This window comes from Eurosta solidaginis, chromosome 5 (genome assembly GCF_040869045.1).
Source record: "Eurosta solidaginis isolate ZX-2024a chromosome 5, ASM4086904v1, whole genome shotgun sequence".
NCBI lineage: Eukaryota > Metazoa > Arthropoda > Insecta > Diptera > Tephritidae > Eurosta > Eurosta solidaginis.
The window spans coordinates 1,970,008-1,988,926 of record NC_090323.1 but is presented as its reverse complement, the minus strand read 5'-3'; the positions used below and the strand labels follow the sequence as shown (position 1 = coordinate 1,988,926).

The 18,919-nt window shown below is 35.9% G+C and overlaps 1 protein-coding gene across 1 annotated transcript; it reads right to left on the bottom strand.

Annotated features, from left to right (window-relative positions):
• Window positions 1-119: 119 nt before the first annotated feature.
• On the bottom strand, window positions 120-14,009 carry LOC137253388 (short/branched chain specific acyl-CoA dehydrogenase, mitochondrial). The gene is made up of 5 exons (XM_067790209.1): window positions 13,853-14,009; window positions 13,672-13,777; window positions 1,937-2,244; window positions 1,695-1,865; window positions 120-1,635 (listed from the first exon to the last, which is right to left on the bottom strand). Exons 1-5 carry the CDS (start codon window positions 13,883-13,885, stop codon window positions 1,012-1,014), a joined length of 1,242 nt encoding a protein of 413 aa, XP_067646310.1. The 5' UTR covers window positions 13,886-14,009; the 3' UTR covers window positions 120-1,011.
• Window positions 14,010-18,919: the final 4,910 nt, after the last annotated feature.

The following is an 18,919-nucleotide window of genomic DNA, read 5'->3' as shown; positions in this document are numbered from 1 at the left end:
AGTATAATGGTAAGTACTCCAGTGGACCACATGATCCAACGATTTTTGCAGGGTAGTTGCATGACGAAGCCTGTCATAACAACCGCGGGTATTTACTTAGATCAAGTATACAAAAGGTATGTAGTTTATTTAATACTTTTTTATATATTTTATTTTTTGGTTTTACATTCTTTAATAAATACACATTTAATGTAAACGTATAAGTTTCACTAATAAAAATATCTCAAATGTTTTAAAAATATTGCATAATGACTTTTTTAAATAATATACATACTTGCAGTAAAATCTATACTGTACATCTAAAATCAAGTATGCAGTTTCAGAGTTATTTACATTTTTATGGTTCATTACACTGTACAAAAACAAATTTACAACATAACAACCATGGTACTTTGTTGAACGATCGTATAGCCTAGCTCATGTGTATTATAAATGCGAAGGGCCTCAAAAATTATTTAGTTTTAGTTTTGGTGCCTCAAGGGATATTTTTCCTTGTAAAATTATTAACATTCAATACTAATAGCCGCTACTATTTTCATTTCACGATTTTTTCATTTTTACCGAAGGCCTTATAAAATTCTTGCACATGCAAATGTGAATCTTTTTGTTATTAACTATCCTCTAACCTAAGGTGTTCTGGACTAAGATTATCGCTAGCAATAAAGTTGAAAGTAGTCCTTCTTCAAAAAAATACCACGGTTATTAAAAAAATATAACTAAACCTAAAAAGATATTATTAGCATACTATATAAATGGAAGGCAAATTAGTTTAAATTTCCATATAACACCGAATTCTAAATCATTTATCCCCTTCCGCATTTTTCTTATTTTCGTACAAAATTTAATAGAGATGAAAAAAACTTCCTTGGAAAAATTTTTTAGAATTGGTTTGATAGAAAATTCCTTATTAAATGCACTCTTCGTATCTGTAACGACCTGACATCTGATCAATAACAGTTTCAAGCCCCTTAAGACTTTTTTTTTAACTATTGCATGCTAATTTTTTTGTTTTTACTTTGCATACTCTTTCTTGATCACCTTTGCAATGGTGCTTAACTGCATATTTGTCGTTCCCTCATAAATGGCACCAATCTTAACATCACGATAATATTTCTCTTGTGGAAAGTCGCGTGTGAACCCCACACCGCCCATCCAGTCGATGCATTTGATAGTGGCACGTTGTGCTACTTCGGAAGCAAAGAACTTTGCCATTGCAGCTTCCTTGAGGAATGGTTTCCCTTGCTCTTGAAGACGTGCCGCATTATAGGTGAGCAAACGTGCTGCTTCAATTTCTGTGGCCACTGTAGCGATTTGATGTTGCATCGATTGAAAATCGTAAATCTCCTTGCCAAATTGCTTGCGCTCCAACAAATAGGGTATGGTGTGATCGAAGCAACCTTGAGCAAGGCCCACCATTTGTGCCCCAATGCCAATACGTCCCTCATTCAAGAAACCAGCCGCATATTTGTAACCTTGACCGAATTCACCCAACAAGTTCTCTTCGGGTATACGCACATTATCAAAAGTGACCATACAAGTGCCCGAGGCACAAATGCCCAATTTATTTTCAGGCTTGTTCACAATAACGCCAGGTGTGTCGCGATCAACAATAAATGTGGTAATGCCACGATAACCCTAAATAAAAAAAAAATTTAACTAAGATTTTAATTTCTTTGGATTTCAAAAGAGCTCACCGCATCAGGTTTTGCATTTGCGAATACCAAGAAAACACCAGCCACATCCGAGTTAGAAATCCACATTTTTGTACCATTAATTACATAATGATTACCATCTTTCTTGGCAACGGTTTTCAAGCCGAATGCGTCCGAGCCAGCTCCAGGTTCACTTAAAGCGAAACTTCCAGCCTGTAGTAAAAAAAAATATGTAATAAAATTATGAAATTTACGTTAGTGTAAATTAACTTTTCTCTAATTACATATTCCTGTGCTAATTTTGGTAAATATTTCCTTTTCTGTTGATCATTGCCCACTTTCATCATCAATGATACAACCAATGTATTATGAATGTCGACAAAAGCACCAACAGCCGGATCGACTTTGGACAGCTCTTCTACAACCAAAATTGTGGTAAGAAAATTGCAACCACTACCACCGAAATCAGGATCAACTTCAATACCCATTAGACCATTTTCAAATACGCCCTTCACTACCGAAGCATCGAATTTGTGCTCCAAATCCATTTTTTTTACGAGCGGAGCAACGAAGTCTTGTGCAAATTTGGCGACTGTAAATAAAGAAAAAATGTACGAGTAAGAAATAATTTTAAAATTAACCTGCGAGAAATTATTGGGTTTTTGTTCCCATACTGGTTGCTATAGTCTAACCTAACCTTTGAAGATGGCTATTCCGACTCCACTTTGTCAAATCACGTTTAACAAAAGGGACTTTCGTACCCATTCCTTTTTATAAAAATATTTAACCGAAGCCTTAATCAGCAGGTCTGTAGCTTAAAACTTTCAATTTTGTTTTAAGAATTTATATATAAAAGCTTTGATCGCTTCAAAGCGAAGAAGGCTGCAAGGCGTTTCATTAATATCTTATGGTGCTGTCAAAGCCTTAAAGCGAAATAACGCGACCTAAGGGTCTATAGGTATATATACAGGCCTATATACAAGTTGGGAAATATTTTTGTAAAACAACTTTTCCTTCTAAGTTTGCTGTTAAAAGGCTTTCTCGTACTGTTTTGCTAAAATCGGGACAAAAAGCGTACGTAAGACAGACTTTCGACAAGTTGCCGCCTTATTATAACAATTTATGCCTGGTCTTTAAATGCGAGTTCAAACTTCAGTTAAAGTTGACTAGAGTTTAACCTTGCCAATTTGTTCGATAACATATAATTTGCTGCTCATCCAAGCGTAAGCGGCCGAAGTGGCAAAGTTAAACCCTAGTCAACTTTAACTGAAGTCTAAACTCGCACTGAAAAACCGGGCCGTAATCATGTACTCCCTCTTGAGGTCATACTGTAATCCTGAACTCATATTGCGGACGACACCCTCCCCCTCCCGTGGATCCGCAACCGGTTCGGCCTCTCTCCTAGATGAGCTGACCAAAACAAAGGTTCTAGGTTAAGTGTCCGGGAAAAGCAAAGCAACATACAAATACTTAAAACAAGCTTTTTCAACTATGTATAAACGAAATATCCTAAGCGGGGTTGCCGCTCGGCAGTGGTTTGCAAACACTCCGAATGCTTTTATGCCATGAAAAGCTTTTCAGCAAAAGCACATCCGCGGAGTCAGCATAAAAGATGGGATCTACATCTCCCGGCAATTTGTAGGAAAAATTAAGAAAAAGTAGAACGACTCAAATTGAAAGAGAAGCTCGTCCTAAATCCCGTCGGAGCTATATCGTGCGTTTTATGTTCTAAACGTGGATATGTAAATATGTTTATGATAAAATATAAACAAATGTTTGCGTGATATCATGCACGCTTGTCGATGTGTATGGACGATAGTTAACCGATATCGCGCCATCTATTTTTCGATAGGATTTGGGCTCAGAAAAAAAAACGTTCCACTACGCATACCCAAAAAAATAATTTTTGAGCCTGCGAAATTTTTTTTTTTTTTTTTTTTTTTTGATTTTTAAGGTTTTTTTCATGACCTACAAAAAAATGTTCATGTATACCCTGTCCGACCCAAAAATGTCCGCTAAAAACGTTGTCGATAACAATTTTTTGAAAAAAAAAATATATAATTTTTGGGTCGGAAGGGTATACATTAGGCCGGGTTGATTTGTGGGGAGGCAAAAAAATCGCCCATTGCTCTGTGAAAATCGTATTCTAGGGATCAAAATAAGAGACTTTGCCGAAGGAACCATACCTCTAAAACGAATTCTGATGTCCCCCTTTGGGTCGTAGGGGTTAATTCTTAAAAATCCCACTTTGAAATGCCTATGTTTTTTCTTTTTGGAGTTTATTTTTCTCTTTAGAAATTTATTTAGTCAGAACATATGTAAATGAAAAAATGAATTTAACTTAGTAATAGAAAAGAAATTAAAAAAAATTATTAGAAATTAGCGCTTTTACAACCCCCTTTTAAAACCAAGGCATCACTGTGATGCATTTGCATGTCGTAAACATAGTTGTGTGGGTTTTTTATTCAACCGTTTTAAAATATGAAGGTATCACTGTGACGCAATTGCAGATCGTAAAATTGCTTGTGTTGTTTTTTTTAAGCCACCACAAGACACAGCAGGTAGAATTGAAATTACCCCTACCCAAAAGTTCGACCCAAAGGGGAGGACATCAGAATTCGTTTTAGAGGTATGGTTCCTTCGGTAAAGTTTCTTATTTTGATCCCTAGAATACGATTTTCACAGAGCATGAGCGATTTTTAAATCGTATACTATACATATGACAAATTTTTTAGTAGGTCATGAAAAAAACCTTAAAACTCAAAAATAAAATGCCAAAAAAACAAAAATTTTGCAGGCTCGAAAATTATTTTTTTGGGTATGCGTATGGAACATTTTTTTTCCTGAGCCCAAATCCTATCGAAAAATCGATGGCGCGATATCGGTTAATAAATCGACCCAGTCTTATGTACATACACACAAGTATCTAACTAGTATAATTGGTATAATCAGCTCATAATATTAGACGACAAAATATTTTATATTGAAAAAGGACGTCAAAAATTTCTGAATCAAGAGCTAAGTTATACAAATAGTTTTTTGAAGGAAGACCGATTTGTCCCTCCCTGGAAGTCGTAGACGAAACCTTTGGAATATAAGTTAAAGGCTTTAACCGTTATGGCAACAAGACCGCCAATATATGTATGTATGTATATTATTCGTATATAGATATACATAAAACGCGATAACCTATAAAAACGCTTTTGCACTTAAGTAGTTAATAATATTTATACAAGTTTTTTTTTGCATCTATAGTTACATACATACATACATACATATATACACGTGCACAAATGCCTTCACTGCTTTATTTATTTCTAAACGTATTTCTAAACCTGTTAAGATTTTTTTTTGTTTAAGTATTAATAATTTAAACCGACATTTTTAAAAATGTGTTGTCAGCTGAGTTGAAAAGCATGGGTCAGATGAAATGTATTCCAGTTTTTTTTTTTTTAAGAAAAATGAGATAACGCGCTCTTCACCAAATTCTGAAATCGAACGGTTGTGAAACAAATTCTAAGTCAATTCTAATTTGTAAATGTTCTCAAAGAAATCGCTCTAATGACTTTTTAATTATTTGTCCTAATGGGAATGACTCCCTTTACTATTTTGATAACGAAACTATTGTTGAAACTATATTGTTTGCTACGAAGATATTTACTTACGAAAATAAAAAGCAATTTTTATAATAAAACTTATAACTGCTTCGGTGGAGGCGGAACTCAGGGCTCCACCAAGGCCACAAGGTGGCGGACCGTGAAAGGCCTCTAGAAGGTTAGCTGCGAATAACTAACTAATAAGCAGTTCCGACCAATAACGGCCAAAGAAAAGGGAGTGGCGCAGAAGGCCATACATACGCATTGAAAATTGGGGACAAGTCGAGTAGATGCCGCCCTAAACTTCAATAAGCATCCTCATGATCGAGTCCAGTAAAATCCTGATGGTAAGAACTGGAAAGACGTTCAGAAAAAGATTGCTCCGGGCTGGCGTTGACAGTATTCTGCCATCTTAGTGGCCGAGGGTAACACCCCGTCGAAACGGCTTGTGGGTTGATATCATTATCGTTCAAACTTTGGTAGGTCTCGAAGTATATTCGAAGCTAGGTCACCATTAAGTTGGTTGTGCAGGTTCAGTTGAGATAACTCCCGACTCACGCCGGTTTCGGGCTCTGTGAGTCTGAGAGCCTGTGTGGCTCTCATTAGGACCTACATATGTTAACCCTCACGCCACCGCCCTGCTCATGCAAATGTAACCACGGGAATCCAATACGGCGCCCGCTCCCAGCTGTTTTCTAAAGCAGTGTTATTATCATTATTATTACTATTACGGCTTGTGCTAAAAAAAGTTGTATTCATACAAATAATAGCGGATATACCTACAATACGTAGTTGTGAATACATTCTACATACATATGTATATGCAAATAATTACATAGCTTTTTGTTAAATAAAAAACACGTCAATTATTTTTTAAATATAAACATGTCAACTTTCCAACTATGAATTGAGCGCTTGCCGTCTCAGTCTCAACTCAACTCTCGAGGAAAGTGCCGAACCTACCGCATGCCAATGACGCACATCCAATCGCACTAGAACAGTACAACATGGAGGCATGACAAGCGATTATTCGCTTTTAATTTAATCTATCACAAGTGTAACGCTTTTTAAATTATTGTATAGAATTTAAAATGCTGACTGCTTTGTGAATATTATTCTCTTATCATCTATTTGTTTGAAAGTTTTACTTCGTACGGAAAATTATGGAAGGAATGAGGCTGCTAGGCAGGGAGGAAGTCAACATCTTAATTTTTAATTAGTTTTATTTTTATTTTAAATAAAAACTCCAAAATCTCCGGAAAACTTCGAAACCTGAAACTAAGATTATCGTGTGACTCGAACCCGCGCCGTCGCGCGTCTCTTCGAATTAGGTGCCACTCATAAACCAACTCAGCTAACAGGGCACTTGCACATATGTTTGCTTATGGCGGCTATAGGCATTTGAGAAAAACAGCGTTGAAATTTAAAGATGTGCTTATACCACTTGTGTGTATTTTTGTACCTACCTATGTACATTAAGCTGGGTCGATTTATTAACCTATATCGCGCCATCGATTTTTCGATAGGTTTTGGGCTCAGGAAAAAAAAGTTCCACTAAGCATACCCAAAAAAATAATATTCGAGCCTGCAAAATTTGAGTCTTTTGACTTTTTTTCTTTGATTTTTAAGGTTTTTTTCATGACCTACTTAAAAAATTTTCATTTGATTTTAAGATTTTCATGTATATCCTGTCCGACTCAAAATTGTCCGCTAAAAACTTTGGCGATAACAGTTTTTTGAAAAAAAAATATTTTTTGGGTTTTGAGGAGTGTTTTGGTGAAAAAATTTATTTTTTCGCCATTTTTTTTAATGGTTTCTTCAGAAACGTGCAAAAGTGTTGCCGATGAAAACGAATTTGTCTTATAGTTCCTATCCCACTTAAAATTATGGGATAAAAACGTTGGCATTAACAGTTTTTAAAAAAAATTTTTTTTTTGGTTTTTGGGACTTGTTTTGGTCGAAATCGATTTTTTTTATTTTCAAGGCTCCAAATCATTTTTTATGTATATGTTTCCTTTAAACCTACCAATAAGTATACCAAAATGATCAAGGGACGAGCTAAGTTGATTTAGCCATGTCCGTTGTCCGTCCGTCCGTCCACCCGTCTGTCCGTTTGTTTGAACGCAAACTAGTCGGACAAAATTTTTTTTTTAAAACTGAACTTACCACATCAGGCTTATTCTATAATCTTAATTCACTTAATTGAACATGTTCCTCATATTGATCACTCATATTTGGAAACGATGTGATTATAGATCAAAGTTGAAAAATATGTTATTCTTAACTCGTACAGGGGAGAAACAAAGCCGCATCACTTTCTAAAAAAGAACCAGACAAGAACAACGATTTTTGGATCAGAGTGGCAACCATGTTATCAGATTAAATGCGTATGCATATGTAATTAAACATATTGTCACGGATATTAGCATCACTAAGCTATACCATCACTAAGCCCATGCTAAGCGATATTTACGTCAATAATCAAATCATGTATACACATATATAAGGCAGCCGAGAGATGTCACACACAGATGCATTTACTTATACGCCTATGTGTGCGCGAGAGACTGTAAACTACAAACATTCACATCAATAATTCAATCTTTATGTATCTACATAAACGAATAAATAATTGCGTCTACACATATGTACCATGTACGAATGCGAGCAGCGGAGAGTCAATGCGCAAACACATGCATATAGCTGAGAAGTTTGAGAGCTAATGGACAATGCTAGTAGATTCTGGAAAAATGCGAACGAGGAAACCAAAGGGTATAAAAGGCAACAGATGTAGAGGCGCTGTAATTCAGTTTGAGTTGAGCTATCAATCAGTTTGATTAAGCACGCGATCTGGCGGCCAATAGTAGAGTTTCATTTGAGTTATCAGTCAGTTTGGTTATTAAGCCAGCGAGTAGCAAAGTATAAGTGTTATTGTGAAGTACTTTAATAAAGGCCATTTTTCCATTATTCAATATTGGAGTTATTTATTCAACAGTTTAGTGATTCGAACTTAGCAGAGGATTGCAAATAGGAGGATTTGCAAGTAAATTCGTTACAATATGTATTAGTGAGCGTATAGGTAGGTATTTTGCCAATATATTTTTCCGGTTAACTAACGTATAAATTTTTACCTTAAATATGTATATTTATAGGTGTTTATGTGTTAAATTCTCATCATGCTCCATAGAACAGCTGTTTGATCAAATGCATTCACTTCAAATTTAAACATTCGAAAATTTTGAAGGAGGTACCTACATATGTATTTGTGTAGGTACTCTGAGGAGATTTAGGCTGAGCAATTCTTCCAATTTGTGTCGTGCTACTTTTTAATTTTTCACTAAAATTAATAAGATCGGACCTACATATGTACATATTTTATATCAACTCCGAGCGGCATATGCATGGCAATTTTCGGAGTGTTTGGCAAACCACAGTCGAGGGGCGACTTTGTTTAGGAAAAGCGTTTTCTGGTGTATTTTGATTTTGATTTTTCCTTATAAAGATAGGTATGATGCAGTTAAATCGAGAACTGGTTTCTCGAATTCCCTAATTCAGTATTTGGATAAACTAAAATACTCTATAAGAAATCAAATAGAATGGGGATATGGTAGGTTTCTGTAACTGGTTTGGAACTCATATGTATGTAGATATGTATTTACATATATGTACATTGAGGTCTTAAAGTGGCTAAAAGTTTGTTGACAATAAATATTGATACAGGAGGCTCGTCGTTGTCCGAAAGTCGAAAGATAAAAATCTGAGCCGAATGTGTTTGAAACATTTGCTAGCAAAAACCCGTTCACATAAACATATGCCTAGATATGTTTGTATGTATATATGTACATATATTAGGGTGCGTCAATTAAAAAGCGCAGTTTTTCCTTTTCGGTACATATAGTGAAACTGTTTTTAAGCTTTTGATTTTAATGTATAGAGGTGCCCCAGCGCCTTTCTTGTTTTGTCATACAAATTACATGGGTAACTTTTTATTTTTATTTTTTTTAAGTATTGTTGTTACGACCAATACATATTGAAATTTGAAAGGTCGCACAAAAGGGCCTTCAACGATTATTTTTTAGTTTATTTTAAAGTGATTCGAGTTTGAATTTTCTCGAGTCCTGTAGCGCGATACACGCCCTTTTTCCGATTCTTAAAATCGAGATTTTTACCGTAGTCAAATATTGGTTGTATTGTCGATGTAGTGGCTCACTAACTTCGTTTTGTTTACACTTGTTCCGATTCATTTTGGGACAAAGTGGTATCTATGGTAATTAAATGCCAAAATTGACGAAAAATTCAAAGTAGAGTTGAGAAAAAACAAGTAATCATTTGTTCACAGAACAAATTTTGTATAAAGCTACGTATTTTCATATTATTTAAACATTGACTTTTTCATATTTTTTCAGAATGTCGTCCACGAGCAAGGTCCACCACTCTTGCATTATTTGCAGTTGCGTTCTGCGACAGACAATGCGATACAAACTCAAATGCCATTTTCGAAAAAAAAAAATTACAAATTAAATTTCAAAATAATAATAAGGATATTTAAGTCAGTAAATAAATTATTAAAATAACCACATCAGCAAAGACCACGATAATTGTCAATCGTCCAAAGCGCCAGTTAGTGAATAGCAGAACTGTAAAAATTGTTGTTAAGCTAAGTTACCGATGTCGCATGTTGTTAAAAAAGTTAGTTAATCGCAGGGTGCACCTTAACGTTAAGCTAATCGTTTATCAAAATATTTCCACCGTTTCCGTTGAAACACTTCGAAATATTATCGATAAAGAAATTATCAAGATAAATTGTATCTCGTTTTTAACCGAAACGAAAAGCTTTCGTTAACGTTAAAAACGTTAACAAAAACGTGACACTTTATGTTTGAATTGTGCTGGCAATGCTATAGCCATGCTGAAGCCGTAAGGTGGTAACAGTGAGCGGGCATACACACAAGCTCCATGTAGTTTGTTTGTGTAATTCGTTTGTGGTAATGTCAAAAATACTCTGAGAAATGTTCGTACTGTCAAAATTCATGAGAAAAGTTGCAATCAGCTTGGCTAATGCTTTCACCTTTAATGACTCCGCCATCAATCAGCTTTGCCAGCATAGTTTGAAATTAATAATCAACATAAACGATTTGATTTCGTTTTGATATGGCAGAAAACGAAACAAAATCATTTCGTTAATTTGACATTCTTAACGTTAATAAACGAAACGAAATGGCGTTAATTATCGTAACAAAATGATATCGGTTCGGTGGTTAAGCATGCCTGGTTAATCGCGTTACTGGACAAAATTTTAACTATACCAAAAGGAAAAAAATAACAACAATACCAAAGTTTCTTTGAAAAACGCCGTACCAAGCATAGCTTTAACACAGAATTGCATACGAAGTATGCAATGTGTAAAAGATTAAAATATGCAAAAAGAAGGCAATTGGGAAAACTTTACAACAACTAAGGCATGACGTAGCTGAATGCGTTTGTAACCATTTCAACTATCGTAGTAGTGCGGGTTTGACTCGCACTCCCGGGAGAAAAGTCTTTGAAGAGATTCACAAAGTATAATCGAAACAGCTGTCGCCTTGTCGGTCCTGATGTCACGTTGTTTAAATTTTTCCCAAATTAAAAAGGAAAAAAATAACTTATATTCAGCGCACCCTAATGTATACATATGTATATACAATTATGCACATACGGTGACTGTTTTCATAAAATTTATTTTAAAAAATATCAATAACAAAGACCTTGAATAGAATGATAAGAGAGCCGTTTTAGAAGCAAATGATACATACATAGCGTATAGATATGTATGTACATATTAGAGGTTTACGCCGATCACTTTATCGGCCGGTGTTCTTACTTTAAAAGCTTGATTTTTCTATTTAAAAAAAATAATATTTAGGAAAGGTTTTGTTTATATGTATTTAAGGAAATCAACGTGTTGGACATTTCGGAAAGATCCGAGGTTTTTGCATCAAAATCTCGCAGAACGTTCAAAAAATTTCAGGAGTAGCTCCTTGCGAAGGGATTGTCCTTCGTTCGCTTGCTCCAGAGAGGCTTCGAACCTAACCCCGGTCTTTGGAATTGGTACTGCTACGTCTGCTGAAAAGAAATAGAGATACATAAACTAGTCACACTTTTGTTGTATATCTCGTGAAAAGCTTAGTTTCACCTAGGGTTAACTCCTAATAATCGTCGCGTACACAATCTCTTTAAATCATTTGTCGCTCCTTGGCGGTCAAGCATAAAGGCGACTTAGGGTTGCTATTAATGGTCTATTAATACTCATGACTCTCGAGGCACAGGGCGCCTCCAGTTTTTTCGGCTGTTTTTAAGAGCTACAATTCCCGATGTGCGAACAGTAGAAATCCCGACCACCAGTCGCTCACCCTCACACCATATGGTAGTACAGAAGCTATAGGTCTGCGACTTCGAACTCATACCTCCGTCGACGTCACTTTCCTAGAAGCTCTAGGTGTGGCTCCGAAGACTTTCTAACGGATGTTTTTGTCGCGCTATGCTGCCGAGCTATACCAGAGAAACACCTTGAAACGTTAGCGAATGACTATTCGGCCAAGGATGCCGCCCTCGAAATCATAAGCAGTCAAAGTGGATGTCATTTCGTCATGGGTGAAAATCGTATAATCCTCGGCGCATCTATATAATTAAAATTTTACAAGGACCCTGGATAAAATTTTTAAAATATAGACCAAAGATTGCAGACGTTTGTGTTCACAACATTGATTTCAATAGTCTTCGTTAAATCAAATTTAGAATGAAAGTCGACGGATTTTAAGCTGAAAGTTGTTAACTACTGTTTTCCGGCCTTACGATATTGGAGCTCATTATGGATGACCGCGTAGCTTCAGTTTTCAGACAAGTTCGACTGTCCACTACGATAGGGTAGTATCACACACGGTCATTAGTTCCACTGTCTTGGGAAAGCTCTTGCTTCACCACTTTGAGTGTTCTTGCGAAGGACAAAGCCTCACCTGGTAGATATATGTGCCTACGTATTCACATTTGTAAAAGGAGCCGTAACGTGTAGGTGATATTTAAACTTGGTTGATAGGCTATAATCAATGTGATTCACTCCAAGGGACTAGTTTTGGATAGGGCCGCCAACGTTAGGAAATATCAAACCGGGAGACTTGGGTGTTGAAGGATGAAGTGTGAAAATCAAAATTAACATTTCAGATGCTATTGTATAGTTTCGCAAATAAACAACAGATGTTTGAATGCAAGACTTAGTGATTTTTCAAACCGTTCTCCTAAGTACATATATCCTCAACTTAAGTATGAGGTAAGAATAATTTCAAAGGAGTGTTATGCCCCTAGAACCTACTAAAGGATTTTGCGTCACTGATTTCGCTTATTCTTGAGGACAATTTAAAAACATGTTCGCCTTGGGTAATTTTATTTGAATTAATTGTTCATTATTAATTTTTTCAAAAATGCAAAGTAAGCATATAAATTTATTATATAACTTTTCTTTTAGTGTTTTGTTTTAATAACTTGCTGAATTGGGTGATGCAAAGTCCGTGTTGACATCGAAAGCACCTGTTATTTTAAATAACTTTTGAATAGTTATAAAGAGTTAAATTTCGCAATTAGTTTCTTATAACTGGCAGTGATGCGCATCCGTTGATACCATATCCGACCAATTTTCGACATGAACAATAAATGGCCTAAACAGTCATAAACGAGTAGAAAATATAGTAACGCGCCGGACGCCGCGCCGATATTTTTGACATTCGGCGGCGGCGTGCGAAAAACGACCAAAATCGGCGGCGGCGGCGGCGTATATCTCTAGTACATATGTGTATATACAAACACGGATACCTACATATGTACATGTATAAACATACATAATAATAAATTCATTTAAATAAACGAATCTAGGTATATCAATTGATATACATATAAATAGCTTGTAGTTATATGTATGTATATGATATCACAGGAATAAAATTTATGCACATTTATGTATGTACAAAGGTTTGTATATGTATATGTGTATGTATATACATATATTTCTAAGGAGTTTTTATGTACAAAACATTATTTATTCTGCACATGATCATGATGAAGGAAAATATATGTATGTGCATGTACATATGTACATTTATCTTACTACAATTCTACATCGATATGTGCACGGTTTTACAGCAAGATCTGAGCGGAGACCAGTTTGTTTCAACTAGTTATGTAACCTTATCAACTCGCCCGCGTATCGCAAATTCTGTATGCTTACTAGAATAAATAATTATGTTTGCAAAATACGCTGAAAATACGTCAATTTTTTACAGACAGATCTGGGCACGTATTACGTGTTACGACCCGTGATCGAAACTCATTTTTTAAATCACAATAGCTATGAATATATTTATTTATTTTGAAAGATTTTAAACGCGTTTGCTTACCTGTTTCCTTCATTACGCGTTCATCTTCGGTAAGGACAGTGAGTGCTGACATAGCACCAGACCCGCTGGACATGCTTTGTTGTTGCCGCTGAACTACATTAACAAACTGATTAAAACATTTATTATTATTTTGTTTCTTCCAATATCATTAAAGTGTGTAGAAACTTGTATATATACTGACCATACGCACAGGTATTTTTCGTAGATAATTCATATTGTTATTATTTTATTCTAAAATAGGTGCTAAACACAACCAACACCTCACAGCGATCACCACTCACTATAAAGCGGAAGAGCAAGTAACAGCAGCTCCGGTATGATCAAATGGAATAGAAGGCAGACTCATGCAATCGTACTTACATATATATGTATGTATAAAACTAAATAGGTACACAATAGAAATATCACTTATTATACCAGCAATTATCGTATTCTTGAACACTGTGCGATGTGAACACAATGTTGCCTACAATTTCGTATTGTGCCATGCAGAGAGTCCATGGGCGCTTTCAGAGTACACTATTTTTGTTCATACGTTGCAAACATGTTTCCGTTAATTAAATAATAGAAATTTTGTTTTATGAACGGCGAGTGGGGGGTCAACTGTCAAATGAAAGAACTAAAAAACTTAAATTTTAAAGACAAGAACATTAACATTTTATTTATAACCAACAGTTTAAAATTTCAAAGAACTGCCAGACAGACGAATAAACACGTTGAGCAAATGTTGCGAAAAATCTTGTTGTTGTTGTAGCGATGCGACCTTTTAGGCCATACCGCCCTCCCAACCCCTCGGTCCATGAGGAGCTTGGTGTCGCCAGGGCCCCGGCTGTTAGTGAAACAGGATTCGCCACGGATAGATAAGGTTGACAATTCGGTTTGGATAAGCTATATATTCCGCTGGCAAACTGAAAGGGTTGCGCTAGACAACTCCTTGAATCTATTTGGTATTTTAGTCGTCTCTACCGACATGCATACCTACCGCGGGTATATTCTAACCCCTTAACCCGCTGGGGGGTGTAGCGAAAAACACTTCTGCTCAGTAATTTGATGTAAAATTTCAGCCATTGAGTGGATAGGAACTACTCAACGGTGCGTTTAGAAAGTTATAGTTCAACGACTGCTCAACATTTGTGTTTCCAGAAAGCGCCTTAGAAATACATATATGTATATACATATACATATACAAACCTTTGTACATACATAAATGTGAATAATTTTTATTCCTGTGGTATCATATAAATACATATAACTACAAGCTATTTATATGTATATCAATTGATATACCTAGATTCGTTTATTTAAATGAATTTATTATTATGTATGTTTATACATGTACATATGTAGGTATCCGTGTTTGTATATATACATATGTACTAGGGATATACGCCGCCGATAAACGCCGCTGCCGATAAACGCCGCCGCAGCCGCCTATTTTGGTCGTTTTTCGCACGCCGCCGCCGAATGTCAAAAATATCGGCGGTGCGTCCGGCGCGTTACTATATTTTCTACTCGTTTATGACTGTTTAGGCCATTTATTGTTCATGTCGAAAATTGGTCGGATATGGTATCAACGGATGCGCATCACTGCCAGTTATAAGAAACTAATTGCGAAATTTAACTCTTTATAACTATTCAAAAGTTATTTAAAATAACAGGCGCTTTCGATGTCAACACGGACTTTGCATCACCCAATTCAGCAAGTTATTAAAACAAAACACTAAAAGAAGAGTTATATAATAAATTTATATGCTCACTTTGCATTTTTGAAAAAATTAATAATGAACAATTAATTCATATAAAATGACCCAAGGCGAACATGTTTTTAAATTGTCCTCAAGAATAAGCGAAATCAGTGATGCAAAATCCTTTAGTAGGTTCTAGGGGCATAACACTCCTTTGAAATTATTCTTACCTCATACTTAAGTTGAGGATATATGTACTTAGGAGAACGGTTTGAAAAATCACTAAGTCTTGCATTCAAACATTTGTTGTTTATTTGCGAAACTATACAATAGCATCTGAAATGTTAATTTTGATTTTCACACTTCATCCTTCAACACCCAAGTCTCCCGGTTTGATATTTCCTAACGTTGGCGGCCCTATCCAAAACTAGTCCCTTGGAGTGAATCACATTGATTATAGCCTATCAACCAAGTTTAAATATCACCTACACGTTACGGCTCCTTTTACAAATGTGAATACGTAGGCACATATATCTACCAGGTGAGGCTTGTCCTTCGCAAGAACACTCAAAGTGGTGAAGCAAGAGCTTTCCCAAGACAGTGGAACTAATGACCGTGTGTGATACTACCCTAACGTAGTGGACAGTCGAACTTGTCTGAAAACTGAAGCTACGCGGTCATCCATAATGAGCTCCTATATCGTAAGGCCGGAAAACAGTAGTTAACAACTTTCAACTTAAAATCCGTCGACTTTCATTCTAAATTTGATTTAACGAAGACTATTGAAATCAATGTTGTGAACACAAACGTCTGCAATCTTTGGTATATATTTTAAAAATTTTATCCAGGGTCCTTGCAAAATTTTAATTATATAGATTCGCCGAGGATTATACGATTTTCACCCATGACGCAATGACATCCAATTAGACTGCTTATGATTTCGAGGGCGGCATCCTTGGCCGAATAGTCACTCGCTAACGTTTCAAGGTGTTTCTCTGGTATAGCTCGGCAGCATAGCGCGACAAAAACATCCGTTAGAAAGTCTTCGGAGCCACACCTAGAGCTTCTAGGAAAGTGACGTCGACGGAGGTATGAGTTCGAAGTCGCAGACCTATAGCTTCTGTACTACCATATGGTGTGAGGGTGAGCGACTGGTGGTCGGGATTTCTACTGTTCGCACATCGGGAATTGTAGCTCTTAAAAACAGCCGAAAAAACTGGAGGCGCCCTGTGCCTCGAGAGTCATGAGTATTAATAGACCATTAATAGCAACCCTAAGTCGCCTTTATGCTTGACCGCCAAGGAGCGACAAATGATTTAAAGAGATTGTGTTCGCGACGATTATTAGGAGTTAATCCTAGGTGAAACTACGCTTTGCACGAGATATACAAGCAAAAGTGTGACTATTTTATGTATCTCTATTTGTTTTCAGCAGACGTAGCAGTACCAATTCCAAAGACCGGGGTTAGGTTCGAAGCCTCTCTGGAGCAAGCGAACGAGGGACAATCCATTCGCAAGGAGCTACTCCTGAAAATTTTTGAACGTTCTGCGAGATTTTGATGCAAAAACCCCGGATCTTTCCGAAATGTCCAACACGTTAATTTCCTTAAATACATATAAGCAAAACCTTTCCTAAATATTATTTTTTTAAATAGAAAAATCAAGCATTTAAAGTAAGAACACCGATAAAGTGATCGGCGTAAACCTCTAATATGTACATACATATCTATACGCTATGTATGTATCATTTGCTTCTAAAACGGCTCTCTTATCATTCTATTCAAGGTCTTTGTTATTGATATTTTTTAAAATAAATTTTATGAAAACAGTCACCGTATGTGCATAATTGTATATACATATGTATACATTAGGGTGCGCTGAATATAAAAGTTATTTTTTCCTTTTTTTTAATAATTTGGGAAAAATTTAAACAACGTGACATCAGGACCGACAAGGCGACAGCTGTTTCGATTATACCTTGTGAATCTCTTCAAAGCCTTTTTTCCCGTGAGTGCGAGTCGAACCCGCACTACTACGATAGTTGAAATGGTTACAAACGCATTCAGCTACGTCATGCCTTAGTTGTTGTAAAGTTTTCCCAATTGCCTTCTTTTTTCATATTTTAATCTTTTGCACATTGCATACTTCGTATGCAATTCTGTGTTAAAATTATGCTTGGTACGGCGTTTTTCAAAGAAACTTTGGTATTGTTGTTATTTTTTTCCTTTTGGTATAGTTAAAATTTTGTCCAGTGACGCGATTAACCAGGCATGCTTAACCACCGAACCGATATCATTTTGTTACGATAATTAACGTTAATAAACGAAACAAAGTCATTTCGTTTCGTTTATTAACGTTAAGAATGTCAAATTAACGAAATGATTTTGTTTCGTTTTCTGCCATATCAAAACGAAATGAAATCGTTTATGTTGATTATTAATTTCAAACTATGCTGGCAAAGCTGATTGATGGCGGAGTCATTAAAGGTGAAAGCATTAGCCAAGCTGATTGCAACTTTTCTCATGAATTTTGACAGTACGAACATTTCTCAGAGTATTTTTGACATTACCACCAACGAATTACACAAACAAACTACATGGAGTTTGTGTGTATGTCCGCTCACTGTTACCACCTTACGGCTTCAGCATGGCCAGGCATGCTTAACCAACGAACCGATATCATTTCGTTACGATAATTAACGTTAATAAACGAAACAAAGTCATTTCGTTTCGTTTATTAACGTTAAGAACGTCAAATTAACGAAATGATTTTGTTTTGTTTTCTGCCCTATCAAAACGAAATCAAATCGTTTATGTTGATTATTAATTTCAAACTATGCTGGCAAAGCTGATTGATGGCGGACTCATTAAAGGTGAAAGCATTAGCCAAGCTGATTGCAACTTTTCTCATGAATTTTGACAGTACGAACATTTCTCAGAGTATTTTTGACATTACCACAAACGAATTACACAAACAAACTACATGGAGCTTGTGTGTATGCCCGCTCACTGTTACCACCTTACGGCTTCAGCATGGCTATAGCATTGCCAGCACAATTCAAACATAAAGTGTCACGTTTTTGTTAACGTCTTTAACGTTAACGAAAGCTTTTCGTTTCGGTTAAAAACGAGATACAATTTATCTTGATAATTTCTTTATCGATAATATTTCGAAGTGTTTCAACGGAAACGGTGGAAATATTTTGATAAACGATTAGCTTAACGTTAAGGTGCATCCCTGCGATTAACTGACTTTTTTAACAACATGCGACATCGGTAACTTAGCTTAACAACAATTTTTACAGTTCTGCTATTCACTAACTGGCGCTTTGGACAATTGACAATTATCGTGGTCTTTGCTGATGTGGTTATTTTATTAATTTATTTACTGACTTAAATATCCTTATTATTATTTTGAAATTTAATTTGTGATTTTTTTTTTCGAAAATTGCATTTGAGTTTGTAGCGCATTGTCTGTCGCAGAACGCACCTGCAAATAATGCAAGAGTGGTGGACCTTGCTCGTGGACGACATTCTGAAAAAATATGAAAAAGTGAATGTTTAA

Bases quoted from the DNA above. Each gene is read 5' to 3' on its own strand.
- LOC137253388 (XM_067790209.1), bottom strand. From the start codon at position 13,885: ATGAATTATCTACGAAAAATACCTGTGCGTATG. The intron at 2,245-13,671 runs GTAAGCAAACGC...CTTTATTTACAG, and splicing joins ACGCGTAATGAAGGAAACAG to TCGCCAAATTTGCACAAGAC. The intron at 1,636-1,694 runs GTGAGCTCTTTT...TTTTTTATTTAG, and splicing joins CAAATGCAAAACCTGATGCG to GGTTATCGTGGCATTACCAC.